The sequence below is a fragment of the Eupeodes corollae genome, chromosome 1, assembly GCF_945859685.1.
Source record: "Eupeodes corollae chromosome 1, idEupCoro1.1, whole genome shotgun sequence".
Taxonomy (NCBI): Eukaryota; Metazoa; Arthropoda; class Insecta; order Diptera; family Syrphidae; genus Eupeodes; species Eupeodes corollae.
The window spans coordinates 140,175,047-140,192,072 of record NC_079147.1 but is presented as its reverse complement, the minus strand read 5'-3'; the positions used below and the strand labels follow the sequence as shown (position 1 = coordinate 140,192,072).

At 32.6% G+C, this 17,026-nt stretch overlaps 2 protein-coding genes across 2 annotated transcripts; one reads left to right on the top strand and one right to left on the bottom strand.

Annotated features, from left to right (window-relative positions):
• Positions 1-2,014: 2,014 nt before the first annotated feature.
• Positions 2,015-3,214, top strand: LOC129941482 (uncharacterized). Its single transcript, XM_056050120.1, has one exon. It carries the CDS (start codon positions 2,160-2,162, stop codon positions 3,150-3,152), a length of 993 nt encoding a protein of 330 aa, XP_055906095.1. The 5' UTR covers positions 2,015-2,159; the 3' UTR covers positions 3,153-3,214.
• An 87-nt stretch (positions 3,215-3,301) lies between these two features.
• Positions 3,302-11,243, bottom strand: LOC129941481 (zinc finger protein 37-like). The gene is made up of 4 exons (XM_056050119.1): positions 10,971-11,243; positions 10,016-10,809; positions 9,822-9,956; positions 3,302-3,629 (listed from the first exon to the last, which is right to left on the bottom strand). The coding sequence occupies exons 1-4, from the start codon at positions 11,106-11,108 to the stop codon at positions 3,410-3,412; spliced, it is 1,287 nt and encodes a 428-aa protein (XP_055906094.1). The 5' UTR covers positions 11,109-11,243; the 3' UTR covers positions 3,302-3,409.
• Positions 11,244-17,026: the final 5,783 nt, after the last annotated feature.

Genomic DNA, 17,026 nt, shown 5'->3' with positions numbered 1-17,026 from the left:
GAAATGTCAACGTCGCATTGATGGTACGATGATATCAAATCAAAAAGTGGAATGAAAGTGGGTTTACATGGATCTGTATTTGCATAATCCAGAAAAGAATAGGGGAAGCAGATTTATGTCAGAACCTAAAAATGGATAACTCTTTTTGAATTCCTATAAAATACTATAAGTTTTTGACAGACTTCACGAATGTGTAAAGAAATAAAACAAAAAATGTAACAAAAGCTACAAAATCGTAGAAAAATCGGAAAATATTTTCGGAAACTCAACAAATATTGACACAAAATTTTTAACGATTTAGTAAGATGCTAAAGCCATTTACGAAGCAATTTACTAAGCTGAAAGATCATAACCGATTTTTTAAGGAATTTAACAGTTTACTATTACAACAATTTGCTAAAAGTTAAAATCACGGATTGGCTACTTTACCAATTTGATAAACTCATATGACATCTGTACAATTATTCTTATAAGAGCAGTGGAAGGAATAGTCTAGTTGGATGTTCGTAAACTGCTAACTAGAAAATTGTTAAACCCTTATCAATAGGTTGTTAATCTTGCACCATTGCTTTTAAGCACAACATTTTGCTTTAGTTAAGTACATACGCATTTTTAGAATAATAGGTAAAAGGTCTGTACATAGTTAAACCGAAATGAATGAATGAAGAAGAGTCAAACATTGTCTTTTAATTTCATATTCGGATTTTTAAAAATATTTTAAAATGACAAACAAAAGAGTACAAAGTTTGAATTTTTTTTAAGGGTGAAACGAATCTTCCGATAAGCCTTGTGGAGGGAAGACAAAATTTGTTCAACAGCAAAAGTGAAGGATTTGGGGGCATCAAAAAGAGATTTAGAAAACATTCGCTGTTTGAGACTAATCGCAAAATCATTCAATGTAAAATCAATGATATAACTGCCCATAGCGTGGTGTTTAGTGGGTTGGACTGTCATGCAAGAGAGTCAAAAAGACTATCCGTTTCAATTAAAAATGAAAATTGCGAACATCATTGATTTTCAGTGCTTTTAATTCTGTTAACTGTTCGCTACATATGCCCTTTATTGGGACGTTTCCTCTTAAATTAGTATAGTTTTTAAACACTGGGTTGAGATACTTACCTTCAACAAAACAACAACAATTTGTTTTGTAGTGGCATATAACTTTCGCTTCAATAAAAATAACTTTTCACATCCTTTTAATTTTACTTCAAATTGACAGTTATCGCAATTGGTTGGAATAAGCATTAGGTTGGAAAAATTAGGATCATTCTATTTCGATAATAATTTTTCTCACTAGCGTTCACCGTTATAGCTTAACCCCAATCACAAGTTCGGTCACGATGACTTTTACAAATCGAATAGACATAATGCACTCTTGTAATGTGAAATGTTAGCGAAGGCTTTGAATCCGTTTCACACTGTAAATATCGTAAGCCCTTGTATTGTCATTGTAATTTTGTTTGTTTTATTTTAGGACATTTGTACAGCACCAATGTTATTCTTGTTGTTAAACTTATACAAAAAGTAAAAGAAATATATAAATAAATCAAATAAATTAAGTAAATAAAAATATCATAAAGGAGGTACGGAACCTGTCTAAAGCCCGACATACCTAACGAGTGCTGGTGGCTTAGCCATTAGTTTTCAATTTAGTTTTTTACTTATGTCGTTTTTTTTGAATATCTGTAGTTGAGCTTTTAATGCATACAATGTGTATGCATTTCAAAAATTTCGTAAATTCTTAGCTCTCCCATTACAAAATCTGATACATTCAAGTTGCGGACAGATTCAAAGTTATTATTGACACAGTTTCAATTGTGGAAATGTAAAAATTGGATTTTTTTCAAAGGTGTCTAGATTTGTCATTCCCTTGATTTGATTTTTTGTACGAAACTGTCATTGAATATACCCATTTAATGCTCGTAGGTATTTCACTCACTGAACTCTTTCACTCGAAAATGAACCTTTCAATTTCTGAGCAAATTTTTGACATTTCTTTTTAAATAGAAATCGCATAACAGCTGTGAAAAGAAATGCGTAAAACGAAACAAAATTTGCATCACCGTCAATCAAAACGCCGAAAAATCGATTTTGTTTAGAATAAATTCAAAAATTGAACCATTGATTAGATATTTTGCTTTATTCAAAACCAACATAAAATGAATTATAACGCAAACAAAAAATTACCTAGACAAAACTCTTCATCATCAGCTGGCACACCTGGCCATGGACAAGGACAGGCACAAGCACAAGGACACAACGAGAACCCACAACAACCCATCCAAGTCCACAACGATGATCTGATTTCTGAAATTTCAGACATTATGAGAAGTTTTGGTGACTGTGATCAACCTAGAGAAGAAAGTGTTAAACTTGTTGAACAAATTCTTCAACAGCAATTGCGTGGAATATTCCATGAAGCAACAATAATTTCTATGCGCCGTAAAAATGCTGCTTGCCCTTCGCAAGCCGACTTTGAATTCTTGATGCGAAATCATCCGGTGAAAATTGCTCGGATGCGTAAACATTTAAAAGATATGAGGATATTAAAGAAATTTCTCAGTATTCGCACTCGTCGGCCACAGGATTCATTGGAGGAGTTCGAGAGTCAAGAGTCTGAAGACGAACTTAGCATAGAAATCCCGGAAAAATTCGATGAGGAACGAACAAGACGCTTATTCCGGGCCGACCGTATATCCCAGATTCTTACCGGCCAGCAATACCACGAGTTTAATGAGGCACGTAAAACGTCTTTCTATTGTCGCCATGGAGAAAAAATCAAAAACAAATTCCACAAGTTTTTAGACCTTCCCCAAAATTTGACTATCTCAAATACTTGTATGAATATATTGGCATATTTTTCACATGAAACCATAGCTGTTATCGTTGATTATGCTATCTTAACACGTTTAAATTCGAACAATCGTGTCACTGAGCCGTACAGTAGGGTTACTTCAACCGGAGCATCGTCAGCAATGCTTCACATTTGTCCAGAGGTTAGTCAGGGACGTGGGCAAGAAGCTGTTAAGCCGATAACAGTACAGGAAATCAACGAGGGTATACGAAGACATCGGCAGATGACTTCAAAGAAAATTGGCTTTTATAGAAGTACAATTGACTGCGATTTTAAGCGATCTTTTTTAGCCATTTAATAGAAGATTCATTTAATTTAAGATTTCAACATAAACAAAATAAAATAAGTATAATAACCATAGTTTTCTTTTTTTATTATCGTGGATAATAATTTAATAGCGGTATTTTATATTATTTGTAGAAAATTGGTCTCAAAAAAACACTATCGTTTGAAATTTAAACTCATATATTTCTTAAAAATTATTTTCTTACTAGATATTAAAGAATTTATTTAAAAGAATAAAATATTTACAAAAACAAAAAATAACACCGGTTATTATTGTTTAGTTTTAACACTTTCCGCAACAGCATCCTTATGAATTTGTGTTTCTTCGTGTTGTTTCATATGATGTTGAAGTCGAAATGCTTTATCACAATATTCACATCGATAAAGCTTTTTGTTTTCATGAATAAGCATATGTTTTCGCAGTGAGCCTGTATAGGCAAAGGCTTTGGTACAAATATTACAAACAAATGGTTTATGTCCGCTGTGAACCCTGGAAACAAAATTTAATTCATATTATAAACTTCTATATTACAAAGAACCAAGGGAGGATACAGACTTTTAATCGGTAGGAATTGGTCACGCGCTTAACATATAGACGAGTTTTTACTTACCGCTTAAAAAAGTTCTTTAAAGGAGGTTAACAAAATTTAAATAACATAATGTGCATCTTAACCTTAAATGTACACATTTCAAGGGCTAAAGTGACAACTTTAGTTATTATAAATTATTCCAAGATTCTGAGAGTTTTCTAAATATGCCATATTTAAAGCAAAACACAATATTTGCTTTCATGGTTAGTTTAGGTTAGGTTAGGTTAAAGTGGCTGTTGCTTGGGAAGTCCAACACACTTGGACCAAAGTATGGTCCGTTGTGATACCACCTGGATCAGTTGATCAGCTTAACTCGTCGAATCAATTGGAGCTCCGGATGAAGCGTAGGAGACAAGTAATGTCAGAATTTTTTAGATCGCTGGTATCGTTGAAGTAGTAGTCTCCAAGGTGGATTCTACGTCTTTGTGATAAGGCACGACATGTGCACAGAAGATGAGAGATTGTCTCCTCCTCGTCCATGCAACTACTACAAAAATCATTTGCATTGGGTCCACTTCGAAAAGCATGCCTTCCTATCAAGCAGTGCCCAGTCAGGACACCAATAACGTAGCTAATGTGCAATCTACTCAGGGAGATTAATTGTTTTGAGCGCCTGGCGCTAAGATTAGACCAAATTAGTTTAGTCGCTATACAGGTTTGTTTTCTCTATGGTATCTTGCTTAAGCATGAGTTTACATGTAGCTAAGGGGATACCTATGCTAGCATTGTGAGGCAGCATAGAAGAAGCGTATCATTAGTTGATATAACGTTTTCTCTAATCCATGATAGGACTTCTTTTATAGCCAGGATTTCAGCTTGGAACACGCTACAATGATAAAGTAGACGAAAGGAGAGACTTAAGTTTAGTCTATCTGAGTATACGCCTCCACCAACCCCATCCTCCGTTTTTGATCCGTCTGTGTAAAAGTTTATAGAATCATCGTTCAAAAATGATGTATTCTCCCAAGAAAACCTGGGAGGTATAGTAACTTTGAAGCTATAGTTATTAAACTGAGGATGGGGTATAGTGTAGTCAATATTACTGTTTATAGTTCTGAACGAGTTCAAAATAGAGGTGTGGCCAATTCCATTATTGATCCAGAAAGAGGATCAATCCTCGCTCCATAAGTAAGGATCGGTCTTATGACCGAGATATATAGCCAGTGTGTAAAGCAGGGCTGTAGGCCCCATTTATTACCAATGGCTTTTTTACAGGAGAACAGGGCTACTGTGGCTTTGTTTATTCTCTCTTAAATATTAGGTTCCCAACTTTATTTCTTATCCAAAATGAGACCCAAGTATTTTGCCTGTTCATTGCATTTAAGTGGTACACCGTTTATGAGGGGAGGGTCAATGAGTGGAACTTTGTATTTCCTTGTTAAGAGGACAAGGTCGGTTTTTTGTGGTTTAACGCCTAGTCCACACCGATTTGCCCATTTGATGTGCTTATTTAAAGCGTTTTGTAACAGGTCTTTTAGTATATTGTGATGTTTAACCTTACTGCAATAGCAGCATCGTCCGCATAAGCAAACACTCTGTATCCCTCTCTTTCTAGAGTAATTAGTAATTCATTTATTACTAAGTTCCAATGGAGAGGGGATAGGACAACACCTTGTGGCGTACCTCTGCTGACACCCCTTTGTGCAGTAAAATCGTCCAGTTTTTAATTAATAATCCTGCTTATCAGCATCTGATTAATCAATTCGCTGATCGACTTATCTACCTTCAGAGATGTCAATACACGTGCAATTGCAGATGTGTCGACATTGTTAAATGCACCTTTGATATCTAAGAAGGCAACTAAGGTGTACTCTTTATGATAGAGCGAATATTCGATTGTACGTACTATACTGTGTAGAGCCGTTTCAACCGATTTCCCTTTGTTGTAGGCGTGTTGAGCCTTTGAAAGGAGGGACTTATCAATATTTGCCCTTAAGTGGATATCGATCAAATGTTAAAAAGTTTTGAGAAGGAAAGATGATAAGCTGATAGGTCTTAGCTTTTGGAATAAAAACGAAGTTAACTTGTCTCCAAGTTTTCTTTCTAGGATGGGTATTAGAAATCTTGCATTTTTTTGCAGTTCAGGTGGAATTATACCATCCGGACCTGCAGATTTATATGGCTTAAAGCTGTTAATAGTCCATTTGAGTTTTTCCCTAGTGACTAGACCTTGTGGGGGAACAAAGTGAACGTCTAGTAGCAACTTGAGCGATCGCTTGAATTGTTCCAGAGGCCAGAGGCGTTTTTCAAGCAGCTTGGCATGATTAAATTTTTGGAGAGAATTTTGCGAAGCCTGGATGCTTCAGAGCACTCTTCCACATTGCTACAGAAGTTTCTCCAGGAAGATCGTTTGGTTTTCCTCAGTTCTTTTTTATATATCTTCAGTGATTCTTTATATGAATCCCAGTCAGAGATGTTTTCATGGGGAAATGTACAAAATTGTTTTGAAACGTTGCTTTATTCCATTGTTGCCATTTATATTAATGCGAAAAACGCTACAAAAATTCAAAAACCCAGAAAATGAAAAAGAATTTGATATCAAGAATTTGTTTTGACGTAGTTTTTTCGGACTCAATTTTCGGGAGTCTATTATTATTATTGCTATCAGTCTGCTTACTCATAGATTGGAGTTGGAGCTGATGTTTGAAAATATTTTGATTTTAAATGAGGCAACAAAACTTTAAAATTGTAGAGAGAAAAATATTTGGTTCTTGAATTTAAGGAAATAAGTGCATTTATGTAAGTACATAATTTTTCTGAATATAATATAAAAAAAAAACTAAGGTAAACAAATAAGCTGGGAAGAAACTTTTGTGTGGCAGTCACAAATTACACGTTTCAGAATTTCTTTTCACTTCAGTTCTCAAGAGATTCAAAGCTTTTACATAAAATAGATATGAAACGTGCATTGTGTTTTTCAATTAGCCATTAGTGTCATTTTGCTGTTTTTGGGACATTAATATTCGTGTTTAAATCTCAGTTCTAGAACATCTAAAACAAATTCACTTCAAAATGTAGATTTCTTTAGTTTGTTACGGCCTTAAAAGTTTTATTCAACAGAAAATCAATTTTAAAAAAAAATATATTGCCCGGCTGCAATAACTGCAAAAAAAATGTTCTTAAACATTTGAATGCCATTAAAAAATAATGAAAATTTTGATCATCAAAAATTATCATCAATTTGAAAATTTGACCCTCCTTGCATTGAAAGACAAGATTATTGAAATCTGTTGATTAAGTTCTTTAGACTATTTTAAAACAAAATAACAGCTTTATGAGAGGTACAATTGTTTTTCTTGTAGAAAGAAGCCGAAATAAGAAACAAATTAGAGAAAGTTCTAAAAAAATCTATCGGTTAATTTATGGAAAAATTCGAATTTTCAAATTTACACCAAAAAATTTGTATGGGGACTGCTGTTATTTTTAGTATTCGTAAATGAAAAAAAATGCCTTAAGCTAATTGGCTTAGTTTCAATCAATTTTTTACGAATGCAATAGTCGCCATATACATAGTTCCTATGTGTCGCAAGTAGAAATCACTTCAATGTTCACTATTTATGCGCATACAAAAATAAAATGGAATTGAAGGATAGTTTCAGGAATTTAAAGGCAACTTAATATAAAATTGAAGATCTCTTATTCAAGGTTTCTTCTCAAAAACCTGAATATTTGCTCTTTTTCTTGGAAACAAATTTTATGAAAATAATTTAAAGCATTACTTAAGTTACAAAAATTTTAAATGTTTTTGACAGAAAATCACTTTTTGGTGAATGTCGTTAAATTGCTATTGAATCTTTACTTATACAACTTAACTGTATAAACTTTATAGCTCATATGACCCCTCCTGGATCTTCCATTGGTCAAAATTGTATGAATCTGAGCTAAGTTTTTGGAATAGGGCCGAATGTTAGATTCATATTATGTTCGTGGTACAGCCCTCAATTAAAAGTGCAAGTCTTTGCCACAAAATTTAGAAAATAAATAGTGGGTGGGTTTTAACAACAAGAAACAGGATTTGGCTTTTAAAGTAATATGAATTGGACAACGCTGTCTCCATTTGAATTTAATGAACTTATCAATCGCTGCCATTAATGGAGGATGCAGGATTTTTCATATGGGCCATAAAGCTCTAACAAAGCTTAAAGAAAACTTTAGATGACACAGGCAGGGATTGAACCCAAGACCTATGGCATGACAGTTCAACGAACTAACCATCATTCTACGGTTATCATAAAATTCAAATGTATGTATTTACAAAATTTAAAATTCAGATAACACTTTAGAAATGCTTTAAATTACTTTAATAAGATGTTTTCAGAGAGAAGGAGCAAATATTCAGATTTTTTAAGAAGAAACCTTGAATAAGGGATCGTCAATTTGATATTATATTATGATAAAAATGCATTATTTTATTTGCTTAGGACAAACTACAGTTGCCCTTAAATTCTTTTTTAGCGCATAAAGAGCGTTAGGTTTTCTTACTTTTTATTTATTTATTAAATACAAATACTTTTTAAATATTCATAAATTGAAGAATTCTACATTTTGAAGTGAATTTGGATGGTTGTTCCAGAATTGAGTTTTAAACATGAATTTCAAGAATATAACGGCCAAAATTGACAAAGTTCTAGCCTCAAAAACTTGGTTTATTTTTGTAAATTAGAACTCGATTAAGTTCTTACTCATATTTTTCACCAAGTTCTCAAGCTTAGAAACTTAGAAATGACCACAACTATTGAGCCTGACCAAATAAACATAATTATTTAAATTATGTTGAGAAATAATATAAAATCTCAGTCAGATAAAAGTGTAGATTGGAAAAGTCCTCTCTTGAAGGACCAAAGTGTCGATATATAAGACCCTTATTATCCCCGTACTGCTGTACGGTGCAGAAGCATGGACTATAACATAAGCGGATGAAAGCACCTTGGGTCGTTTCGAGAGAAAAGTTCTTCGCGTGATCTACGGTCCTGTATGCATTAATGATTGAAGATGGAACGCGAAACTGGAGGCATTTAGCTAGGGACCGAGCTAGATGGAGAAGTATGTTGGTTGAGGCCCTAGTTCACACAGGGCTGTAGCGACACCTCAAGTATGTAAGTAATTAAACTTTTATTAATATTGTTGCATTCTTTATCTCGACAGTAATCTTTTCCCTGAATCTACTGAACGCACGATTTCATGAAACTGTAATATAATCCTTTCTATCATTTAAATTGCATGCCAAATTCGTCAAATTGTGCGGAACGAAAATCATTTTCATTTTTTTGTATTGGCTATCGAAACGAAATACATAGTAGGGCCCCTGAGCGCTAAACCCAAGACATCAAAAAATCAATTGTGTCTTTAGATGTTAGATGGCATAGTTTTCGCACCATGTCTAATCAACGTACCTGAATCTGAAATAATTAGTGAAATGAAGTCACAAGGTGTGAGTGAAATCTACAAATTTAATAAAAACGAAAACGGTAAGCAAACACATCCGTTTTAATGTTATTTACTTTTGATCTTTTCCCACTGCCAAAATCAGTAGAAATTGTTTTTTTTGGCTAATGTTACGGAAAAAATTCCAAGCCCATGCGCTGTGAAAACTGTAAGCTGCTTGGCCACACAAGCAAACGCTGCAGCCGAGACCCCACATGAGTTAATTGCTATCTTCCACCCCATTCAGGCTCTGACTGTACTCGCACCATGTGCGCTAACTGCAAACTTGCACACTCCGCCTCCTCCAAAGACAGCCTCCAGTACAAAACGGCTAAAGAAATAATAGCAATAAAAACCAATAAGAAATGTTCCATGGCTGAAGCCAAATGTCTTCATGGATTACAAAACCCAAAACAACAAAGGACAAATGTAGCAATAACTGATTCATTTGCATCAAAAACAAGACCACAAAATAAACAGGGAAAGATAGAGTTTGGCAAGTCATTGAGACAATTCCAGTTGGCTTTCTCATTTTAGAAACGTCGTCTCAGGAGTCAATTAGTTAAGAAGTTAAAACATTTGAAATTTTCTATTGTGCCTAGGATAATAATACATTATTCAAAAGACGTAAGAGGTTAGTATTAATTTTAATTCAAACATTTACTTACTTCTCATGGGCTTTTCTAGCACTTGGTGTATAGAAGCACCGTGTGCAATGATTACACTTGTAGGGTTTGAGTGCTCCATGTGTTAAAACATGCCTACGTAATCCTTCAGACACTGCAAAGCGTTTACCACAAATTCTAAAATTGTAAATATATGAATATTGTATAATTTTTGTATTGTTAATGGCAGCACTCACTCGCATGCATATACTTTTTCTGGATTATGACGCCGCATATGCTCGGTTAGTCTATGCTTCTGTCCATAGGTATTTCCGCAGATATCACAAATAAAATCTTTTTTAATAATTTTTTCTGCAGGTTCTTTGAGTCGTAATTTGAATGTAGGAACAGCGTTAGAACCATCTTCTTGGTTCCAAGATAAGACTTCGTATTGATTAGATGCCTTTATTTGTTTGGCTATTTCTTCTCCGTTGTATATTGGTTGAGGTTTGGCATTCGATTGACCATCTTCTGGAATACATATTATTTCGTCGTCCTGGGCGTCTTTGTGGTTAGATGAAGCATCTCTATTTTCAAATTTAATGTCTTCCACTTCAATGGTAAAGTCGTCACATTGATCCTCGTTATCTTGTTCTACAGCAGCATTCTTATCATCTTCATGGATATAGTCGTCATCCTCGTCGTTGTCATCATCTTCCTCGTCATCATCATCGTCATCATGGTTGACTGCTTCTTCATCAGAATTAATTTCTGCCAAATTTTCCGCCGACGTGCTTAGGGTATTTGACGAAGGAAATTCAGAAGATTCATTTCTTCGAATAACTTTGAGGGTAAGCTCTTTGGAAAGTTTGAATTTACGTCCATTAGCCAGTTCAACGATTATGTTGTCTTGATTCATTTTGTTGCAGTAAACGCTTAAAATTTGGTCAGATCTGCGTGCCCTTTTACGCAGATTATACGCCATGTTTACAGAGATTTCACATTGTTTGCAAATGAATTGTGGCAATCCTGGAATGTCCTCTTTTTCAAGCTTGGATCAAAAATAAAAATTCTTAAGTATTAACTTTTTGGACTATAGACAATATATAGACAAAAATAAATAGGTTCACTATTAAAATCAAAAACACTCTTAACTCTTAATGAAATAATGTTCATATATTTTGTTTAAGAATAAAATTAAAATAAGCTTACAACATTTATCCCAGTAATTAAATTCAATTTTACGTTTGGTGCCATATCTCCTACGCCAAGGGGCTTAAAAATAGACCGACAAGTAGAACTTTTTCTTAAACAAATTCGACAAGCATCGGAAGTGATGTCGTATTTCATTTTAGTATTATTTATTATATTTATTTAATTCCTTTATTGTATTTTTTTTGTTTTGCAAATCTTTAAAAGAAATTTTACAAATTTGTTTACAGAAACAAAATCATAACAATACACGATTTTTTGGACTTTGACGTTTATGTTAAATAAGGTGTGTTCAGAAACAAATACCAGATGCAACCTTCAATGCAAAAAAAGAACCCGTTTGGAAACCAAAAAGTCGTTGAACAGTTTATGTTTTAAAGATTTCTGAGAATTTTCTCAGACGGATTTATTATAGAGCAAGAGAATGATATATAATCACAATTCACTATTCATTCTAACCTAGCAATGAAATTATCTTTGCATTTCTTTTCTTCCCTTATCAATTGCGCTATAGCGATTAGATATTAGAATCATAAAAGTTCTCTTCTCAGATTTCTAAAAGTGTGAAATTTGTGTGAGAAATTTTGTTTATATTTTTGAAAATACGGACATTTGCGAATCTTAAAAAATATATATGTACCTACCAAATGTTTTCCTCTTGTGTTCTAACAAATTTTCAGAAACTTTTTGTTACGAATATAGATTCTTCCAATAAGAGATGTCTTCCAAGGGCTGGTTATAGCTATTAGTACAATCCTTCAGTAAAAATTGTAGCAACAGGAATCTGAAATGTTTTACTGATGAGCGTTTATAGCGATCAGTAAATTTACGTCATTAAAGTAAAGGTAATAAATAACCAGGAACTTTGCACCTCGTTTTTGCTATTGATTTAATCAGTAATTTTTTTGAAGATGCCATTGGAAAAGTAAAAAATGGATCGACATCAGCAAGAGGCCAATTATAGCCTTCATTAGTTTTCATCAATGAAACCAATCATTGGATTTTTTGGCAGGTCGTTTATAGCTATCATTACAAATTTCTGTAATTGAAGAAAATGCATATGCAATGAAAAGTGTTTACTGACATTGGAATCGTGTGAAATTGGAGTACCTACAAACTTTGTATATATAATTGAATACTACTATCATGAAGAAGGAACGCTCGACCTGACATCTTCTTACGACTTCCTAAACAATTCGTTCCACATGTTTTGCATGTGGAATGTATTGGGGTGGGAGTAAAAATGAGCGAGAATTCCAACATAAAATAATAAATTTCCAGATTATTAGAAAAAACAGAAGATAGAGAAGAATGTATACAAATTCAGTGAAAGTTCGAGGGAGTCAATGAAAATACATTTTTGTTATAATTTATTATTTATATTTTGTATAATTTGTTATTTTGATTGTTTGATTGGTTGATTGGCAATGAAATCATTTAAAAAAACACACAGGACAAAAAATAGAAGAAAAATTAGAATATTAACTTTTTGTGGTTGCCAATTAGAAAAATTAAGGTTTTCCCTATTTTTTTCTAATCATTTTCAAATGAGACAAATATTTTTAACCCATGCTTATAATAGTGCGAACATTTTTAACTTAACATAGGACGTTATTGTAATGGGTCCGATTTGTCAAATTCAAAATTTTGACATTTCTCGACGTTTCAAGGTCCCTAGAGTCGAAATAAAAGATTTTTAGAGAGTTGTCTGTGCTTTCGTATGTACGTTCGCGACGATTTTTTCGTCCTCCATAGCTCAAGAACCAGTAGAGATATGGACTTGAAATAAATTTTGTTATACAGATAATAATGTAGAAAGATGCAAAAAGGGCTCTCAAGAAAATTGCGTGGGTGGTTTTTCTGACATAGTTATTTGAAAAAAGGGTAAATATTTTGGTAAACCCTAAATATCTCACGAACGATACCAAACAAATATATTTTTTTGGAAAAATTCCAATCAACGTTTTTTTATAGGTAATACGAACAAACTGAAAAACAAAATATTTTTCACCTCGAAAATTTTACGAACAAAAAATGATTTTATCTCCAAATCAATTGTAGGTAACGAAAAATAACGTTTTTGACGTCTGGTAAAATTAATCTTGTTTAAAATTCAAAAGTTAAGTAATTAATTGGAATGGGAAGTTATCAGTGTGGGTTGCATACCAGCCGCTATATTAAAAATATCGAGCCCTTCCCGCCATTTTATTGTAAGCAACATTTTCAATCAAAAAGAAAATTTAATCATTAAAATTTGCTAATAACACATAGAGCCTTAAAGGCTATTGTCATTTCTAAACTTAAGCAAAATTAATAATTTAAAAACCGACTATGGGTACAAGTTATTTCAAGAAACAGCAGTAAGCTTTTAATTTGTCGTTTACGATTAAATTTATTTTGGTGCTTACGATAAATTTGTGGGAAGGCCTCGATATATTCATGTTCAAATTACAGCTTTAATGGTCACTTATTTAATTTTTTTTTTATTAATGATTTGATATTAGCACCATAGAAATAGAAATAAATCAATAGTAATTGAGGTGAAAATTAAAATTCACAAAGATTAAGTTAGAAATAAAAAATTAATTTAATTTTGATTTGAGATTTGATGTGTATTTCTTCAATGTTAAGGTTTTTTAATCTTTATTCCTTAATTAAATTCCTTAAAATTAGTATGTCATTTTTGTAACGTGATAACTTAAATAATTAATTACACCTGACAAACCAAAGCCATTTGTCCTTTTTCCTAAGAACGCAAGAATTAAGAAGAAGATAGTGTAGTAATCTTTAGCTATTTGTCCGTTTTTTGAAACAACCAAAATGAGGGTAAGGAAAATAGTAGGTTCTTAAACTAATTTTGTTACCTTTTTGGTATAATATATTTTTATTTTGCTTCCTTCCATTTTTATCTACGCAACAACCTGCCAACCTAAACAAATACTATCGTACTTATTCATATACCTATTTTAACTCCAAAAGGATAAATATAGAAAAATATGTTTTAAAATAGGTAAACATGCATAAATTCTCATTTTTTCCAATTTTAACACAGTTGTTTCGCACTGCAAACAAGTCTGAAGCTACTATTAGAAGGTCAACGTAAACGGTCAACGCGTTGACTCTTTGACGTAAAATAGACGTCATTTGTAGAACTACAATAATTAAAAACCACACAACAATTATGTAATATGCTTATACTGTATCAATTTTAACATTCTTTCACACCCTTATATGAAACAAAATAAAAATAACGTTGGCTTAAATAAATATTATTTTGTCTAATCGTGTGATAATCAACATCTTAAGCATTGACGATGTGAACGTTGACGGTGCGTGCGTTGATATAGAATATTTATATGGTTTTATGACGTCACAGAGTCCTAACAATGAAGCTTAATACATACCAACCTCCTTAATACTTAGCTTTCTACACACCTACATAACCCACCCACTCCTTAACATTACATTAAAATAAAAAAAAACAAATTTAAAAAATACCTATCGAATGTATTTGTTATGGAAAAATTTAAAATATGGCAACGTAGCATTGTATCAAAACTGAAATTTGAAAACGTTGCTTTTAAATTTTTCAGATTTCACAAAAATAGAAAATCTGAAATCAAATGAATACAAATTTCTGCTAACAAATTTAAAACATATACAACTATAATGTATTGTATATGCATATCTTCTATACATTGATAGGTATGAATAAAACAAATCTCAGGTAACGTTGGCAACGACTGATTTTTGTTTACATTTGAGTAATTTATTTTATTTATTTATTTCAATATTTTTATACTTCCAGTCGCTCTTAGATTCCACACCAAATTTGCGTACACACAGCGCCCTCATGGTCCGCCTTTCGTACCAAAATTTTCTGTTCCATGATAATACTATTCAGTTTATATACAAAGCTACAAACCAGTTAAAGGATTCGCTGCACTTTTGAATATAAAAAAATAGAAGAATACATTATTAGCGAAAAATAATTGAGCAATTCAAACAAAAATCTTTGTCTGATTTCCGATCGATCAGGATATAATTTGTATTTCAAATCAAAGGAAAACACAGTCAAATATATATTGAAACAGTTTTTGTCAACTGGAGATTACGACATCTTAAAAGCGCCAAGAAGTAATAAAGTTGTTTTTAGCAAGGGCGGATCAAGTTTTTTAATCAGGGGGGCACACACTTAGATGAGTTCTTATTCACCGCTTTAAAATGTTCTATAATGTTTTGTAAAGGAAGCAAACAAAATTTAAATAACATAATGTGGATCTTAACCTTACATTTACAGATTTCAATCGAGTTTTGTAAATAAAATTAATATTATTTTAAAAATCAAAACAAAATTTTTGATCACCAAAAGTCATCATCAATTTGATCATCGACTAGAGCTTGTACAGAAAAATCACATATTTTTAAATAACGATTTGTTATCCAAGGTTTCTTGAAAAAAAACCTGAATATTTGGTTTTTTTCTGAAACATATTTCATGAAAGTAATTTAAAGCATGAATAAAGTTTTTTTTTCAAATTCTAAATTGAGTGAAAACAAAAATTTTATTTGTTTTTGACCGCAAACCGCTTTTTGGTGAATGTTGTTAAATTACTAACAATTTTTAAATGAAATCTTTACTTATCCAAGTAGACTGTTTACTTTATGGCTCATATTAACTCCCCCGCTGGATCGTCCACCAGTCAAAAATTGATGACCCCTACGACCCCCCCCCACCGTTGGTTTTTAGTACAGTCTAATGCAAGAATTTGAACTATGGGAGGGAATCTATCTCTCCCCGTTTCGACGGAAGGGTTAATTTCATAAAACAGTATTCAAAATAAAAACGAAAATAATACAAAACGACTGTAATATGTAACTACAATAATGTGTTATACTTTTTCTTTTACTAAGTTCTTAAATCAAGTGAAACATATGCAGAGATTTGAAAAAACATTTTTTAACTCAAAAATTGAGAATAAAAAAGCATAATGGCTGAAACATCAGCTTCGGCTGACGTTTACGAGCTCAGCCATAGGAATTCAATGCATGCTATCACAATGAAGCTTCGACCTCACGATTCATTTGACAATCGTAAGAAATGTTACGGTGCAACAGTCCGTTGTGAACTAGGGCCTAGTGACTAACAACTCTTAACCATTCCTGTGTGTGAGTACTGTTGTCAGGAATGGAAGGGGCTACAATGTTAGGCCGAATCCGAACGGCTAATTTGAGAAAGCACTTTTTCACGACAAGAAAGGATTTGTCAATTCCTCGCAAGAGACAGTACCCGCGAAAATTCTTTTTTTTTTAAATAAAGGTGGCACGGGCAGGGATTGAACCCAAGCCCCCTTGCATGACAGTCCAACGCACTAAGCATCATGCCACGGGTACTACAGTCTCCTACAGTCTACTACTATTTGTGTAACTTCGTGTACTTTTTGTAGAGTGCGGTAGAGCCGTCGAATTAACAGTTAAATATTTTTTAAATAAATAAATCTACTGAAATGTCCAGATCTACAGATTTAATCTTAAATTAAAAATAAATCAATTTATTTTGCCCCATGGAATACAAAAACAGGGGAAATTTGTGTTTTGACAGCTCTAGATCAAAAATAAACTGATTTATTTTACTTATGGAAACCCCCATAAATAAATAATTTTAAGAGTATGCCCGTGTGTTCGTGTGCACGTACGTCTGTACGTCCGTAAGTTGATACCATTTTTCGTCCTCCATATAAATGTTGTTGTAACACAGAAAGATGCAGACAAAATATTTGTCATCTCGAATATTTTACGAACAAAAAATGATTATACCTCCAAAATAATTGAATACGATGAAGAATAACGTTTTTGACATCTGGTAAAACTTTGAGAAAAATCGAAGTAACGGTTTATTTTACAAAAACAATATAAAAACAAAAAAATAACTTTAAAAGTTGGTAATAATTGATGTTCGAATGTCTGGAATATCTAGGCAAAAATTAAGGATATATCTAAACTTATTTCATTTTATAAAAAATATTGTTTTCAATATCCAGTATTTTTTTGTTTTG